We start from the raw sequence: 18,106 nt of genomic DNA on the forward strand, positions 1-18,106 counted from the left end.
TGATCATGGCAATTGTCTTCCATGTTATTCTTTGGCGGTGCTGAGTGTACATAAGAGATGCAGCTTTCTGTAGCAACATAGGTTGGAACATTCAAGTATAATTTTGTCATCTGTACAACCTTTGTCTCTGCCTCTGCCTCCTCGAGGATCAATTCATTGCCTTGTTCATGTGCCAATTATTAATTTTCTTTCAACTAGTTCTTAAGTACAGCACTCCAAACTAATCCTGGAATTCAGCTGCAGTGTTTGTGTAGTTTACTGTCAAGCATGAAGCTTTCTCTTATCTATTGTAGCCTATTTCTGAAATTCATTATGTTTTTAAAGGTCACAATGATGCCATCAGAATATAAATGGAAATTCAAGTTGAAATCATTTTTTATTTATCTTGGTCACATGCCTTAGATAAATAGGTGTCCCTAACTATGAGAAATAAATTCCCTTAATCACAATGATTGTAACAGCTAAATGTTCAGCTACATCCTCAAATGAAACTCTGAATATACAAATGTTACTATGTTCACATATATTTGTAATGACCCTTCAAGCTGCTGTCAAATTCAGTAAATCACACCAAATTATGAAATTACATCTGCAGTTTATTGGCTAGCAATTAAGAAAACACCACATGCTATTGTGCCACAGGCAGTAGAAAATAAATAACAAAGGATTTCAAAAAAGTATTGCTAAAATCATTGTACAACAAATACATATTTTTGTTACTTGTTCATAAGACTGCTGAAGGACAGGGGTGTGAACTTGTATCCAGACCCTTTATAGAACTTGTTCTGGAACTCCACCCTGGAACACATGAAGAACATACACATGAGAAATTGTACTGAGATCATCTTGAGATACTGTTCCAGTTTGTGGAGGAGTGATTGCCTGCTTTTTCCTGAAGTGATGTAGAAGGGGTTTGTGATGAGACCAGGAGACAGAAACACTGGGGATTTGATACGGTGTTATTTAGCTTTTAGGCAAACTAGGCAGTAGGTACACTTAGGGCTAGGAAACGGTGAGCATTGCTGGACTGAATGGCCTGTTCTCATTACCTGATGTAATGTTATGAGACCGGACATTCCATTAAATTACATTACATTCCATTATTGCCATTACATTATTGACATTACTCTTATCCAGAGCGACGTACAGTTGATTAGACCAAGCAGGAGACAATCCTCCCCTGGAGCAATGCAGAGTTAAGGGCCTTGCTCAAGGGCCCAACGGCTGTGCGGATCTTATTGTGGCTACACTGGGATTAGAACCACCGGCCTTGCGTGTCCCAGTCATTTATCTTAACCACTACGCTACAGGCCGCCCTGTAAGTAAAATTAAAAAAGAAAAATAAAGAAATGGGGAGAGGTAGAAACCTATTATACACATAATAAAATACCTTGAGATAGATTTAATTAATAATGCTGTCTAGGGATGTCTTATTTATTCATATTATTGATTTTGTGAATACCTTCAGATTTAAAGGACGGAATATACGGTACCTGCAGTATATCCCCATAGAAGTGAGGACCAATACAGGAGTAGGCATACTTCATAATCTTAATTTTAAGGTATGTCTTAACTGTGCAATTCATTCAAATTTAAAAAATAAACAAATAAACAAATAAACACAAGTGAGGGGGCTCAGGCAGTAAGAGCAGTCGTCTGGCAGTTGGAGGGTTGCCGGTTCGATCCCCTGCCCAGGCTGTGTCGAAGTGTCCCTGAGCAAGACACCTAACCCCCAAATGCTCCTGACGAGCTGGTCGGTGCCTTGCTTGGCAGCCAATTGCCGTCGGTGTATGAGTGTGTGTACAAATGGGTGGATGAGAAGCATCAATTGTACTGCGCTTTGGATAAAGGCGCTATATAAATGCCAACCATTTACCATTTAAGTACAAACTGGAACATAAAAGGCAAACTCCCAGATGCAGCAAGCAAACACAAGTCACAAGATTCCAAATCTGAATAACAAAGGGAACAGGTTAATGTTAACAAGAAAGAGGTGTAAACAATAATCACATAATGGATGCAATCACAAGTACAAGATTGGTCCTTTGGCACACTCTAGAAGTGACCAGAGATTATGACAGTACCACCTCCGAAGGACAGTTCCAGCCATCTCTCCATAACAACCCAGATGAGTTTGTGTACAGGATGTCCCAGGCAGGAGCCCTAAGAGTGCACCTCAGGACCACAAGCTTCCCAGTCCATCAGATACTGCCCAGGTTGCTTTGATAGGGTTCTTCAGCTTGTCTGTATTGTTAGGTCTGGTGTCTCTCATCTTCCTGTTGACAATACCCCATAGATTCTAAATGGGGTTCACATCAGCCTGGCCAATCAAGCACAGTAATACCATGGTCAGCAAACCAGTTATTAGTAGTTTTGGCACTGTGGGCAGGTGCAAAGTCCTGCTAGAAAAGGAAATCAGCATCTTCATTAAGCTTGTCAGCAGACAGAAGCTCTAAAATCTCCTGGTAATTGGCTGCGTTGACTCTGGACTAAAACACAGTGGACCAACACCAGCAGATGACATGGCACCCCAAATCATCACTCACTGTGGACACTTCACACTGGACTTCAAGCAACTTGGATGCTGTGCCTCTCCACTCTTCCTCCAGACTCTGGACCTTGATTTCCAAATGAAATACGAAATTTACTTTCATCTGAAAAGAGGACTTTGGACCATTGTACAATGTACAAAGTTATTTTTCTCCTTAGCCCAGGTAAGACGCTTCTGACGTTGTCTCTGGTTCAGGTGTGGCTTGACACTAGGAATGCCACACTTGTAGTCATGGACATGTCTATGCATGGTGGCTCTTGATGCACTGACTCCAGCCTCAGTCCACTCCTTGTGTTCCCCCAAGTTCTTGAATCGGCTTTGCTTGACACAGCAAGGCTGTGGTCATCCCTGTTGCTTGTGCACCTCTTCCTACCACACTTTTCCCTTCCAGTCCTACCATGAATATGCTTTGATACAGCCCTCTGCGAACAGTCAGCCCATTCAGCAATGACCTTCTGTGGCTTACCCTCCTTGCGGAGGGTGTCAGTGAGTGTCTTCTGGGCAACTGTCAAGTCAGCAGTCTTCCCCATAATTGCCCAACCAAGTATTGAACATGCTTTTCAGAAGGTCTGCATTTCCGTATTATAAATCCTTTTTTTTGATTGGTCTTATGTAATATTCTAATATTTTGAGATACTGGATCTTCATGAGCTGCAAGCCATAATCATCAAGATTAAAACTAAAAAAGGCTTGAAATATTTGACTTTGTGTAATTAATCTAGAATATATGAAAGTTTCACTTTTTGAATTAAATTATGGAAAAAAAAAAACTTTTCCATGATATTCAAAATTCTTTAGATACACCTGTATACACACATATACACACATGTGCATTACTGAATTAATTTTCTAGCCAGGGGCTCGTTTCACAAAAGTGATTTGCAAGAATTTTCAGTTGCAGATTGCAATATCTCATCAAAATGCGTTTCATGAAAATGTTTCACTTGTATTATAACGTCTGTATCCTAAAGTGGTAGGCTATACTTTTTTTAAAAACTATTTACATCTGCATTTTAAATAGCCTCCACTCTCTGGGATAGCCTACTTTAGGCATATCTTTCTAAGCATTTTTCGACAGTTTCGACAGGGTCAACAGTTTCAAGCAGCTGTTTTCTTGAGATTTTGGAGTAAGCAGCTTCTGCCAAGATGTGTCTCTAAAGGACCAACGTATCGTATTCAGGATTCAGTTTCCTGAGCCCAACACTGTAGTCAAGTGAAATTTGTACACACGAATTTGGTCTCCCAAATGTTCTTCATGCATTTGGTAATTCCCATCAATTCAGTGACTGAGAATGCACACGTTTGTGTATAGAAATGGGTAGGCTACCACTTGGTAAAAATTGGCTGACAAGTCATAGTTTATGTGATGCCAGTTACAGATATGCTATTAGATGCTGCCGTTAAATAAACTGGGAGCATACACAACAGCTTCATTTGTAGCAACTGCAATTTGGGTCACCATTTCGTCACAGGTGATGTTACTGATGGATGGCATCTAGGTTTAATTTGGATATTACAAATAAGAAAACACCTAACATTACTATAAAGTGTAGGCTATATGATATTAGTTGTACCATGTAGAAGTAATAGTTCAAATAAAACAAACCATTAAAATTCATTTTTCATTTGACAACGTAGATATTTTTTATCTAATTGTCTACATGACCACGCTTGCGACATGGGTTTGAGGCTTGCAATTGCGATTTCTATGAAATAGTTTCGTCTAAATCATGTGCCGTCTTTTTTTATTTATTATCATTTTCAAATTAATTTGCGAACGTGAAGAGAAGAATATGCTGCAAAGGGAGATAGATATCAGCAATCAGTCAAAAGAACACAGACACGCCCACAAGTGACCAATTGTGGGAAGCAATAGCGATATGAGGTGTCTTGAATGCGAGAGGTTCTTAATATTCATCCACAAGATGATTGGGTCTCGAGCCAGTACCTCCACTAATCCAAGGGCAACTTAATAGCCAACAGCTCCTGGTTACCAATATCAGAATTACTTTCTGCTGAAGAAAAATAAATGTCTGGAGAAAATATTCCCCTGAAGATCAGGACAAGCAGCTCTGAAGATTCTACAGTATAAGCTGTAAAAAGTGCTGTAATTAATACATGGTGCAACCAAAATGGATAAAAACATTCATTATCCTAACCAGGGTCGCTGGAGCCTATCCCAGCATACATTGGGCAAAAGGCAGGAATACACCCTGGACAGGTCGCCAGTCCATCACAGGGCACACACACCATTCACTCATACCCACAGGCAATTTAGATTCTCCAATCAGCCTAACCTGCATGTCTTTGACTGTGGGAGGAAACCCACTCAAACAAGGGGAGAACATGCAAACTCTCTTACAGAGAGGCCCCGGCCAACCGGGATTTGAACCCAGGACCTCCTTGCTGTGAGGCGGCAGTGCTACCCACTGCACCATCCGTGCTGCCTGTATAAAAACATGGTTTAATAAAATATGATAAGCTGCATTTTGACCACATATGAATTTCTTGATTACAAACAGTGGAAATAAAATTAATCAATAAACTTTTGCTGTGTGCTTCTTTTTTGTCTTATGTGGCCGTTCATAGAAATGAAACTCCACGGAGACAATGCCTCAAACATATTTTAATTTTTTCACTAAAACTAACACATTGAATGCACTCTGAATCAAGCCTGTGACAATTACAGAATTGCCTTTGATTCAAATATTTTTCTGCACTTTACTGAGCTTGTCTGGTGTATTGGAACCTATGAAATACCCTCAAAAAGTACAACCCCCACTTTATAGTCCTGTTTGGCTGAATTGCGCCAGGCAAGATCAATCAAGCTCCGAAAAATATTTGAATCCAAAACAATTATTTAACTAAATTATAAGTCAGTTGCTCTGAATATACTATATATTGGTGACACATAAAGATAGTTGCGTGAAATGCAACAGTTTCTGCTCACACAAGAGAAAATATCATTTATTTCCTGTGGAATTGATGAGACAGAGGAGGGAGACTTTGTATAACAGCGGGAACATAGGAAGGGAAAGGACTCTTCACTTTTTCAAATATAGCACTTTTGGTTTGCCTTCTTCGCAAACTTTTACTACCTAGAAGGCTTGGTGGTTCTAGGTAGTAAAGAAAACTGGTACTTTCTTGTATTAAACCACAAAAGTCTGTGATGCCATTATGTTCACTAACACTCAATAGTATTGAGAGCCAATATAACTTTGTACAATTTGCTCAGTCAAAATTTGTGCAGTAGGCTGAGTCATGCATACAGTGCCATGATTCCCATCCAGGGTTATTGTAGGTTATCCAGGGCACTATTAAGTGCCTGTACATGAATAAGTGTGGCAAGGACACATGGACACAGTTTTGCCCCCCTTGCCAGGTACATACCAGTGCAGGCGTAAGGCATGGAGAAAGGCTGACAGACCCTCCATGACAAGGAGGATAGTAACAGTGAGGATGGCAAAGGCAGCAAATATAAGTGCCACCAGGACAGAGCCCAGACCTGAGGCAACTGTTAGAGCAACATGAAGGACCATCTTCCACAGCACTTCTGATAACTCTGGACAGGGCAAAAAGGAGAAGGCCACATATTATTAGTGGGCCTATTAAGGCCTTGCATTAAAAGCATTTTCACAAGTCAGATGATGCAGGAAAATGAACCTAGCGGGACTTACCAGCATGTGCCAGGCTGAGGGCCCATAGACGCAGGTAGGAGGCAGTGTTTGAGATACACCCCAGGCAGTACTCAATGGTGTGTATGGCCTGGTACACAAATATGTCTCCCATGCTGACCTACACAATAGATAACATACAACTCTAGTACTGCATTTACTAACCTCCGATGATTATAAACAATAAACCACAAAAGTAGCTTAAGCATTCTATGACAGTCATTTATTACTATGGTTTCGGAGGTGCATCCAAGGGAACATAACCATACCATATTCAATTCATGTTGAGTGAGCTGCTGCTCTTGCTCTTGCCTCAGTGATAGTGGTATTCTGATTACCTGCTAGTCTTACAACGATTGGTATAGGGCTGTTTGCAAAATGATTAACGATGTGACAATTTTTGCATAATTAGAGGATGTTGTTGCTAAATATAAACATCTGAGCCTGCCTTATTGGCCCCTTTGAGACTGTGCCAAAAGCCTTGAAACCTTTTGAAAACCTTTTGTTGATCTTCTAAATTAGTTGGTTAGTTGTTTGTTTATTATTTACTATTTTGCTCCTTGATACTGGATTTTCATGAGCTGCACTATTGTATTCTCTCCACTTAAGCTGCACTTTTTTTTCTGATCACCAGAGGCGGTGGAGGAGAGAAAATTGGGCATCTACTTCACTGCTCTTTGCAAACATTTTATGGGCATTTTAGATACTAAAACCAGGCATAGAACGTTGACATGTGTGGGCCTGAAAACCAGGACCGAAGGAAATTGTGGTGCAGCTTCCTATATCAAGTGCTGCCTCTGTCCCAGACCTCATTGTCCTCCCTTGTCCCTTGTCGACTTGTAATGACACAGTGACACCATGTGAACGATGGATTTGTTGACAGTGGAGTGCTGCAAATACTGAAACCCAAACTTTGCATTGCCAAGAATCAGATGGGTTTCAAAAGGCAGCTCTCTTGCCATACAAAAATTTGGTTCCACTGCTGCAAACTTTCAGGGTTTTCAAAGAGAAAGTTGCCTCTGCTGGTGGCCTAATCCAAATTAATAATGGCATGTTTGATGTTCAGTCAGGTTCCCATTCACCTCAATTGCTTGTGGAAGATTTTCTTGTTACTCATGTAAAACCATCCCCTGAATCTACTAGATATAGCAAATTCAGTGCACTCAAATGACCCAATTGATATGGATACCCTCAAATTAAAGCTGACAAGCTTTTCTTGACACAAGTTTGAAAATGACATACCCAAAATAAAATGGTTACTATTCTTGAACCCTTTTGAGGCATAAGGTAAGGTAAGGTAAGAAAGGTAACCCTTTGGGGTTTGTTTTCCAAGTGTTTAATATAGCTGTGGCTGGCTGTTTATCTTTAACGGAGACAGATAGACATACTGAAGAAAAACGGCATATTTTGGTAAATGGAAAAATGTTAATTAATTCAGAGCCCTTGAATCAGGGGAAAAACCACTGGGAAAGGAAATGGCAACTCATCAACTTACTTTCTCCATGTTGTTGCTATTAGATGAGTGAATAGCATTGTCCTCCACAACTCCCTGGATATTTTGTCCAGAATTACTGCATACCTGCATGAGAACATGTTGGCTGAGACTTTCTGCTGGAACATGACATGTATCTGTTTAAGTATAAACAATCCTTGCAAGCCAATTGTAGTCAGACAATAGCAATTTAGGAGCAATTTAGTGTGCCTCAGAAAAATCATAAAAATACTGATAGTGAATGCTTTTCAGGGCTCCAGACTGGTGGTGCTGGGACCACCTTTTTCAACTGGTATTCACAAAATTTGGTGGCACAACATTTTGTATAAGTGGATTCCATAAGTGGTTTTGAAAGCATAAATAATTTACATTTACAACATTTTATTTAAGGGGAATTTTTCTTTTAATCATACTAAGTGCATAACTCAAATCAAAGTGCAATATTTCCATAACAAGCCATAACAAGCGTCCCCTCAAAATAAATTCCTCTGAGCACTCCTGGCCAAGGTGGCCAGCTCAGATAGTTGAAAAACAAATTCCATTACACACATGTATTGAAATATAAATTGCACAATAGACACAGTGCTTAGACTGAACCATTCAACAAAATCACACTCTTAAAATGGAAGATAATATTGAATCATGACAATGCATTAAATGCAGCATTCAACCTTTTCTCTCTCTCATCCAGAATGCAGCAGCTCATCTGGTCTTCAACCTTCCCAAATACTCACGTCACCCTCCTGCTTACTTCCCTCCACTGGCTGCCTGTCATGGATTGCATCAAATTCAAAACACTGGTGCTAGCCTTCCAAGCAGTTAAGGGGTCTTCCCCAGCTTACCTACAAAAAATCATCAGACCCTTCACCCCTGCCAGACCTCTTCGTTCAGCCTCCACAGGCCGCTTGGCACCTCCCCCTCTCCGAGATTCCACCTCACGCTCACGACTACTGTCTGTTCTGGCTCCATGGTGGTGGAATGAACTCCCCGTTGAGGTCAGAACTGTAGAATTTCTTCCCACCTTCAAGCGCAAACTGAAGACGCACCTCTTCAAGCAGCACCTCTCCCCATCCCTCCCTACCTCCCTGTGAATGTTAATTGTTGTCTTTCTGTGATTTACTTTTTTGTTTATCAGTATTTTTAGTTTGGCTAGGTAAGCAGTGTTTGGCTAGTTAAGTTTGGTCACTTTTGCTTCGTTGTTTGTTTATTTGTTTGTTAAAAAAAATAAAATAAGAATCAGCCTTCAAAGTTTAAAAGTGTAAAAATTGGCTCATCAGCCACTGATTTGGAGGGTCTGGAGAGATGTCTACACTTCTGAGCACAAGTGTTGAGTATTTGGATCATTATCCATGATCGGAGAATTGGCCTTCTTTATTGATTTATTTTTTACATTGGCTGCAGTCGCTGTAAATCACTGACGACTCTGGGTCAGGCATGGTCAAGACAGCGGCAGAGGAAAAGCAGTTCTTCAGCTTCAGAAAGGAGGTGTTAGCCTCAGGGTTCCAGTCAAAGGTGACTTTGCTGGAGGTCAGGGCGGTCAGGGGAACAGCAACAGAAGTGTAATTACAGACGAACCAGGCGAAGCCCAGGAAGTTATGGTGGAGGTCTTTTCTGGGTCCATCTCGATCTGCCTCCTGGAGACGACAAAGCCGAACTAGGAGGTGCAGGAATCTCACTTCTCAGTTTTGATGAAGAGCCGGTTCTCCAGGAGATGTCAGAGGACTTGACAGACATGACGGACGTGTTCCTCCAGGAAGGCGGAGAAGATGAGGATGTTATCCAGATGAATGAACACAGTCTTAGATATCATGTCGTTGATGATGGTGGGGGCGTTAGTGAGCCTGAAATGCCTGACGAGATATTCATAACGGTCACTGGGGGTGTCAACCCTCTGGAGTTGGTGGTGTCGTGGGCGACACCGACAAAGTTCAGATCAACTTTCCTTTCTATTTGTTTATTAATTTTGTGAGATTTGACCATACAGGTGCAACAATTGTTTTTAAATGTTTTAAATGAGATGAAAAAGATCACTGCGATTTCTTCATCTTTACTCGTTAATATGTGAGTTTCACTCAGCACGAATTCTGGCTCACATTGAAACAAGGTGATAATTATTCTCTGACAGGGGAGGGGCGATGCCATGTGCGAGAACACCTACTGTAAAGCACGATAAAATAACATTCAGAAGCATAGGCTATTCACTTCTTTTGAGGTAAATGGAAAATGGCAGCATGAATGACTGGACAACAGGTTTTGCATGCCTTGTGGGAGTGCGGAGATGAAGAAGATGCAAAACTGAACTGAACTGAACTGAACACTGAAGCCGACACGGACGAAGAGTGGTGTCATTTCGAACAGCGAAAGGATCCAGCTGAACTTCAAGAGTGTGTACTGCAACTTATCCAGCTTCGTTTGAATATTCAGTAACATGGACGTTAGTAAATTCCCACACTCTAACCATTTCATCTCAAAATAATACAGTGATGTGTAGTAGCGTAGCCAGGATTGTGTGTGTCCCCACACAATCAATATTAGTATACTGTATCTATGTTTGGGGAAATAACTTGCTAAACAGACCAACTTCTTACTATCATATTGGTAAATACGTGTGCTATATTGCAACTTATATTATTATTATTATTATTATTATTATTATAATTTGTTAACAAATTATTTTGCAAGTTAATAAAATATTGGTAAATCTCATTTTATTTGTGTACAGTTTATATTTAATTATTTATGCGACAATAATAACCCCATAATGTAACCTACTTCTAATTTTATTGTCCTAATTAAAATGATTTGTGGGGTGGGCACGAGTAGAATCTGGGCAGAAGAAGAAAGATTTTGCATGTATACAGCGCCGAAAAACCCGCCCCCTCCTCTTCGTCACTCTCACTGGTTCGACGTTGCTGTGGGCAGTCAGCCTCTCGGCAATTTTTTATAGGCAGGTAAGCCCGCCTGATGGCTGAGAGCTGCCCTCACTGGATGTTACAGGGAAGCTACAGGGAGCGAATAAAAATCGTAGTCCCTGAAAATCTGTCCTGGGACAGTCACAGATATCATATTTTCCCAGAGCAGTTGGTTTATTGCTGGCTGTCGTAATGGGAAGAGAATTTTACAAAATATTACCAAAAAGAAACATGTGCCTACCCCAGCTTTAAGTCATGAATTTATTTGCTAGAAAAGTGGCCACTAGCCTAGACTGAACTTTCAAAACGGTTGACTTGGTCAGAAAGGAACGTCTGCAATGTGACAGAGCCAATGAAGGTATCATCTATTTTTACTGAGGATCTTGGTCAAATGCATCATTCAAAAATTCTGATCTATGCTCTTTCCAATTGCTTATTTTTCTGGATTTCAAGTGAATTTGGAAATGGAATGTCCTTGCTCCTTCAAACGTCAGTTACAGATAGCATATGGGTGGCAGATAGATGCACTCATGTTTTTTGCTTTAGAAAACATCAGGATCCTCCTAACTTGGGTTATAGCTTCTAGCTTCTAAGAAGGAACTTTTTACGGGCTGGAATTTCCTTAAAGGTGGAGGACCTCAATCGGTTTCTGGGTCAGGCAAAGAACAAGAAGAAAAGTGATTGGAAGCCCAATGTCATCAGAAAGTTCTCTTTTCTTGGACGAACCTGTTGTTTCCCATTCTTGTGGCCTCTGTACAGAAGTAGGGGCTTCGCAAGCAACAGCCAGGGTACCATGAGGAAGGCAGTTATCACCAGGAAGATCTGCACCTTCTTCTGTCAGGGGGCAATACAAATTTTAATGTAATCCTTGTTCTAGTATTTTCTTTATCTTACATGTATTATATGTAGAATAGGAAGATTTGAATTGTTAAGAGACTTCTTAATTCCAAGTTCCAAAGCCAAGCCCTTTTATGATCCATTTAAATTTGATCAGCAGCAATTATAAATACATCTAATTTAAATGAAACCCTTGATTATGCCAATACAGACTAGCACTAGCATGATCAGTACTAAATAATACTAAATAAATGAATAAAATCCATAAATAATAAATAAATAATAAATAAATAAAAACATTTCATCATTCAAAATACAAAATAACTTATTCAAATAAATAAATAACTGTTGTCAAGTATGTTCCATGTTTATGCCAAAAACAGTTATGTGACTATCCCTGGTCACAGACCATTATTGTTATTTTAAATGTATTAACTATAAACAAACATTTCTGCAGTAGGTGTATGTTTTTGCAATAGCTGCAAAAAACACCATGCCAAGCTAAAACTGGTTCATATTTGCTTACTTACATGGTTTAGAATAATGCAAAAATTGTGGCATTACAGGTTTATACACAAGGACAGATGCACAAATTTGTCAATCTTTAAATATCGACTTCTCTCACTTGTTTTCAGTTCTGAAAATGGTATGTTGAATCAAGCATGCAACATACCCTGTTCAACACTGAAAACATACGTCCGTGTTTCTGGGTCAGTGTTTTTTTTTATGCTGACTGACACAATAAGCTTGTAGATCTAAAAGTTTGGATGCTTTTTAACTTTCTGCTTCTGAACAAAGAAAAGACCAAAGTATTGATCTTAGACCCGAAAAAACCAAGGGAGAAAATGTGTACCTTTACACAAAATGTTTATGGTTCTTTTGTAAAATACCGGGCAGCCTGTAGCGTAGTGGTTCAGGTAGATGACTGGGACCCAAAAGGTCGGTGGTTTGATCCCCAGTGTAGCCTCAATAATATCCACATAGCCATTGGGCCCTTGAGCAAGGCCCTTAACCCTGCATTGCTTCAGGGGAGGACTGTCTCCTGCTTAGTCTAAATCAATTGTAAGTCGCTTTGGATAAAAACGTCGGCCAAATGACATGTTATGTAATATAATGGGGCGGCCTGTAGCGTAGTGGTTAAGGTAAATGACTGGGACACACAAGGTCGGTGGTTCTAATCCCGGTGTAGCCACAATAAGATCTGCATAGCCGTTGGGCCCTTGAGCAAGGCCCTTAACCCTGCATTGCTCCAGGGGAGGATTGTCTCCTGCTTAGTCTAATCAACTGTACGCCGCTCTGGATAAGAGCGTCTGCCAAATGCCAATAATGTAATGTAATGTAATGAAATACTGTAGTAAAAACCTTGGTGTTACTATTGACCCATACCTAACTTTTGACAGACACATAAAAAACATATCCAGAGTGGCTTTCTTCAAGTTACGTAACATAGCTAAAATGAGCATGCTTTTGTTACATCTAGGTTAGATTACTGTTACACAAGTATTCGAAACTGATGGAAAAAAGAGCCATTCCATCGTTTATCACCTCACCTATGCTCCGCAGCCCTTGTTGAGTGTTTTTTCTCTTATTCTAATGTTCTACCTTGGAGCTTAATTTTGCTTCTGATACCAATAGATTTTCATAGCCATATTCATAGTGCATCTTCCATGCTACCTGTCCACTGTAGAGTAAGGTGCCATCAGAGGTGTCATACGCAAAAAGCATCATGTTGATGAAGAGGAGCAGGATGCTTGGGGCTGTGTCTGACTTCAGTACCACGCACCACTTGAAGAGGATAAGAAACACCAGGTACCCAAAAAGGCCCAACATGAAGACCATCTCCGGAAGGAACTTGAGCAGAACATTCCAGGTGTTCCGAAAATATCTGTAGTGGGAAAACATTCACACCAGTAGCCAATAAGTTTACATTTTTTAAATGGTGCCATAATAGCATAGAATCGATTAACGTTCATATACAATTAAAAATCTCAGGTAACAGATTACTGAGAATGAAATCTACTGAAATAATGGAATGTACTCCATTAGTGGAGCTCATCTGACCATCAGCACTCTCTTCAGTCATAATTCCAATGAGGTGTGGCAAACTCAAGATACTTGGTTTTGTTAATTGTGCTCATTAACGACTGTCTTCGTGCCACCCTTCCAAAGAGTTTGCTGGTATGGAGGTGCCATTTTATGTTTGTTTTTTTTAGACTTGGTGAATCCAATACACAAACAATCTCTGCAATTCTTCAGAGCAATGATTGGGTTACTTATGGCCTCCCTGCACGTGCATCCTCATCCTGGCAGGTTTGCAACCATTCCATATGTTTTATGCCTTGTTACTATTGCCCTTACAGTGCTAAGCAGTATGTTTAACTGTTTATGTATTTTGTTTTACCCATTACCTTACTTGTGATGGTCAATTACCATTTGTATTGCCAATTTCAGTTTGTTTGATTTTATTTAGAGTAATTGTTTTTATTTAATAATTAGGTTTTTAATAAACAATACAGGTAATGAGATATTGTATTTTCAAAAGTGAATAAATATTATACTGTACAATAGCTTGACACTGTAAGAATCCTGAGTACAGGTCTGACACACCTTCTGTAAGAATCCCCCCTCACCAAACAAAGGAAGTATTTGAGTGGTGAAGGAAAAAATGTTCAATCTTACCATGTGCTACTGGAACAGGATTCGTGAAATATTATCTTGATTATCTGATGTTTACATCTTTCCTCTGTGATAACAATTATACATAAGAGACTGCAGATGACCACCAGTAGTGTGAGTCTACACTGATTGCTTTGGTAGATGCAGACGTGCCTCTGGCCTTTATAGTCTACAACAATACATAGTGACTACTGTGTGAAGATATTTTAAGTTAAATGTGTTTGTTGTATCTGCTGGGTGATAGTAATTTATCATACACGATAGCAATATAATGGTGCTCTGTAATATGTGAGAAGTGAATGGTGCGCTGTAATCTTTCTGAGTCTGTTCTGTCTGTTTTAGTGTTATTATTGCTTATTCTTGTTATTTATTCATATTCATTCATATCTGGTTATTGTTGCTCATTACAGTTATTGCATTTGTGATCCCCTGTTATGTCTGTGTCTGAATGTTTCTGAGCCCGAGTCACTCCCCTATCTGCATGCTTCACTATTCGGGTGGTTTCGGTAGTTTCCGGGTTTTCAACATTTCTTCCAGCCTCGCATTCCTTACTTCCAGCTTCTCTCGATAGTTAAATGTTGTAAAGCACCATTCTTACTAACGACTACTAATTTAGATATTGTATAGTACTAATAACTAACAAACTAACAGTCATTTTAATAGGGTAGTTTAGATTTAATCACGTAACTAACACACACGTAACTATCTCCTAGCTTTCCACGCTGTTCTATAACTCCGCCTTCCTATGCTATCCCTGATTACTTGCTTAGTTTCAGCAAAGTGTTTGCACCTGTCTCTTACTATCACTACGTCTTCACTCTATGCACTCCCTAATCCGGAGCCGTATGATTTGGTGTATCCAGCCCGCGTTTTCGTCTCCCCGTGATTGTATCATTTCCCTATTATGTTTCCCACCTGTTGTCTATTTGTTTACTTGGTTTAGCCCACCTTTCTCCCGAGCCCCACCCAGATTGTCACCTTCCCTCATGTATTTAAACCTCAGTCTCCGCATTGTTCATTGTCAGAACATTGATCATATTCAGTGCCAAGATTCAAGTACGCCTGTTTATTGACAGTCATTACAAAACTTGATTTGTTTTCGAGTTTGCCTTACCCTCTTCTTTTGGTTGCCCATCTGTTTCTTTGGTTTTTGATTATTTGCTTAGTTTTTTAGATTTTTCAGAGAGGGATTTTTCTCAGCCCTTTTGTACCTTTGTTTTTCTGACACCCTGGAATTTGAGCTTTGCTTGATTTTTCGACTATTCTTTTGCTTTCTGATTTGGGCATAGTCTGTTGATTTCTTGGCTCTGAACCTTGGACTGAATAAACTACGCTTTTGGATTATCCATTGGTCTGCTTTTGGGTCCTCAGTACCGTACATAACACAAGTAGGAGGTCGGATTAACAAGTCTCCTTTCACATCCAAGGCTCAAAGAAAGACGTGATCCTGCTGGCATTATCTCTGTATGTCGAACAAACCTAGTTAACCTTTGTAGTACAGCTGGTTCATTTTAAAATGGAATTATTATTCACACTCCTTGTGTACCCTCCCTTTGAAAACACAATTGAGTCGTTTTCTACAGTAAAAAACTCTAAAGAGGCCACACATCCAAAAATCCTTGCAAGATCATTCACACTCTTGGATTTGCTCTTATCAGTTACCCTTCAGTTCAGCCCACAGGTTATTGCTTGGAGGTCTGGCTCCGGCAATGGCCATTGTAGAACATAGATGTCATCACAAAACCATTTCTGTGTGGATTTTGATGTATGCTTTGGGTCATTGTCTCACTGAAAAGGGACCTGGACCTGGATTAAATCAGCCCCAAAACACCTCTGACCCACCACCAAATTTCACCTGGGGATGAGATGCCTATACTTTTATGCGTCTCTCTTTCGACGCGAAACATGCCGATGCTGTATCTGACCAAAACATTCCATTTTGATCTCATTTTGTCATTTACATTATAATTGAAGGAAAGTGCTGTGATCGGATGAGACCAAAATTTTATGTTTTGTTCGATACAGCATCTGTTTTGCCGTCAAAACAGAGATTGATAAATAGAGTGTCTCATACCCACGGTGAAATATGGTGGTTGGTCAGTGATGTTTTAATTCCAGTATGGAGTTGTATTTGTGCCAAGCGAAAAATATCAAGTGTTGAAACCATTGTATTATTGAAACCATTTTCAATAACAATTGTAATGGATTCGGAGTGATTGCAGGAGACTTCAATTACACAATCCAGAGTTGGATAAATCTGCTCAAACAGATTATTTCTGTAATAAGTCTGCAAGAACTTTGAAAAGCTTGGGTTTAGAAAGTGGTCTGGTTGATGGGTGGCAAGAATTCTTCAGTTAAAGATTATACTTTAAAAAAAATAATTTATTAATTCTCGAGGATAGATCATTTGTTTATTTCTATGAAATATACACTCAGTGAGCACTTTACTAGGTATTCATTATACTTATTTTTTAGACTTCTGTAACCTATCCACTTAGAGTTATGATGTGTTGTATGTTCAGAGATGCTCTTCTGCATACCACTGTTGTAATGTGTGGTTATTTGCATTACTGTCACCTTTGACCAGTCTGGCCATTCTCCTCTGACATCTCTCACTAACAAGGCGTTTCTGTCTACTCACTGGATTTGTTTTTTTTTCTTGCAACATTCTTTGCAAACTCTAGAGACTAGTGTGCATGAAAATCACAGGAGATCAGCAGTCCGAGATACTCAAACCACCCTGTGCTGATTCCTAGATGGAGAGCAGGCTGATGTTAGCATTAGGGCTGCTGTCTTTTGAGGATTTCAGCAAATGCAAACTTAAAACATAGTTTTTTTCATTTTTAATATATTGTAATATATTATAATATTATTATATTGAAATCTTGAAAATTATTCAAATTTGACATCAACGCATGCTAGTAATTATCCTAGTAGCAATCACACAAAAAAAAAAATTAACTACTGCTTATATTTCTAATTACTTGCGACACTCTTGACTGTTCATCAGTGAAACTTACATGTAATTCATCAGGCTCAGGGTAACTCCGAAGAACATGTGGACCACTCCCAGAATGACTGACATCTTCATCTTGTAAGAGTTCAAGAACGTCAGCTTATTTGTTGCAATATTCCAAATCTGGAAAATACAGATTTTTGATAGAAGAAAATAACTAAATGTTAACTTAATTAATATATTTATTTCTAAAGGCTTTATGGTAATATTACTATCCAGAATATATTCATTCATTACTGTACATTTTGTCAGATTCCACACATCTTCTAATTTAAAACATAGATTCATACATATAATAACATCCTTCACCTACTCCTCACAGCATCCATTTGCTAATGACTGTGCAATCTGCTATAAGGAGTGCTTCCCAATACAGTAAAATCTGTCCCATCCAAGTAATGTTTGTGGAAAAGCAACCAAAAGTTATATGGAAATTACTGAGTGAGCCTTTAATAAAAAAACAAGAGATTAAAAATATAGAAAAAAAGTGTATAGTTCTCCCATTTGTTCCATTAGGGTTGGGCAGTATCCAATTTTTGAAACCGTTAAAAAGTCTCCAAATTTGTACCACGGTACAGTGTTTCACCGTTTAAAAACTAGCGTGGCCCTAACATGGCTGGAGGGCACGGCTTGTTCCACTGAAATGCAGTTGAAGGCTGCAACACAGTCTCCAGCCAAAAGGTGGCTGCATTCCTCTGTGCTAATATCAAATTCCATTCTTAACATTATGTAATAAGCAATATTAGGCTTACACCAGTGGTTGTTTACTATTGCCACAAAAAATGTGCTTTGCACTGAGTTCTGTTAGTATCACTGAAGTAAAGAAAATAACACCTTCAATATGGCAATTATGTATATCAGGGCTGCCCAATCCAGTTCCTGGAGATCTACCATCCTCTATGTTTTCACTTCAACCCTAATGTGACACACCTGATTCTACTAATTAGG

At 39.4% G+C, this 18,106-nt stretch overlaps 1 protein-coding gene across 1 annotated transcript in view; it reads right to left on the reverse strand.

Moving 5' to 3' along the window:
- Positions 1-716: 716 nt before the first annotated feature.
- si:ch73-173p19.2 (V-type proton ATPase 116 kDa subunit a 1) overlaps positions 717-18,106 on the reverse strand; it is an 89,212-nt gene continuing 71,822 nt past the window's right edge. Inside the window, exons 14-20 of the mRNA XM_061238956.1 lie at positions 17,163-17,281; positions 13,141-13,351; positions 11,356-11,463; positions 7,721-7,804; positions 6,229-6,346; positions 5,942-6,113; positions 717-798 (exon numbers count right to left, since the gene is read on the reverse strand). Coding sequence (XP_061094940.1) covers positions 717-798; positions 5,942-6,113; positions 6,229-6,346; positions 7,721-7,804; positions 11,356-11,463; positions 13,141-13,351; positions 17,163-17,281 — 894 coding nt within the window. The remainder of the gene's footprint in view (positions 799-5,941; positions 6,114-6,228; positions 6,347-7,720; positions 7,805-11,355; positions 11,464-13,140; positions 13,352-17,162; positions 17,282-18,106) is intronic.

This window comes from Conger conger, chromosome 4 (genome assembly GCF_963514075.1).
Source record: "Conger conger chromosome 4, fConCon1.1, whole genome shotgun sequence".
Lineage (NCBI taxonomy): Eukaryota > Metazoa > Chordata > Actinopteri > Anguilliformes > Congridae > Conger > Conger conger.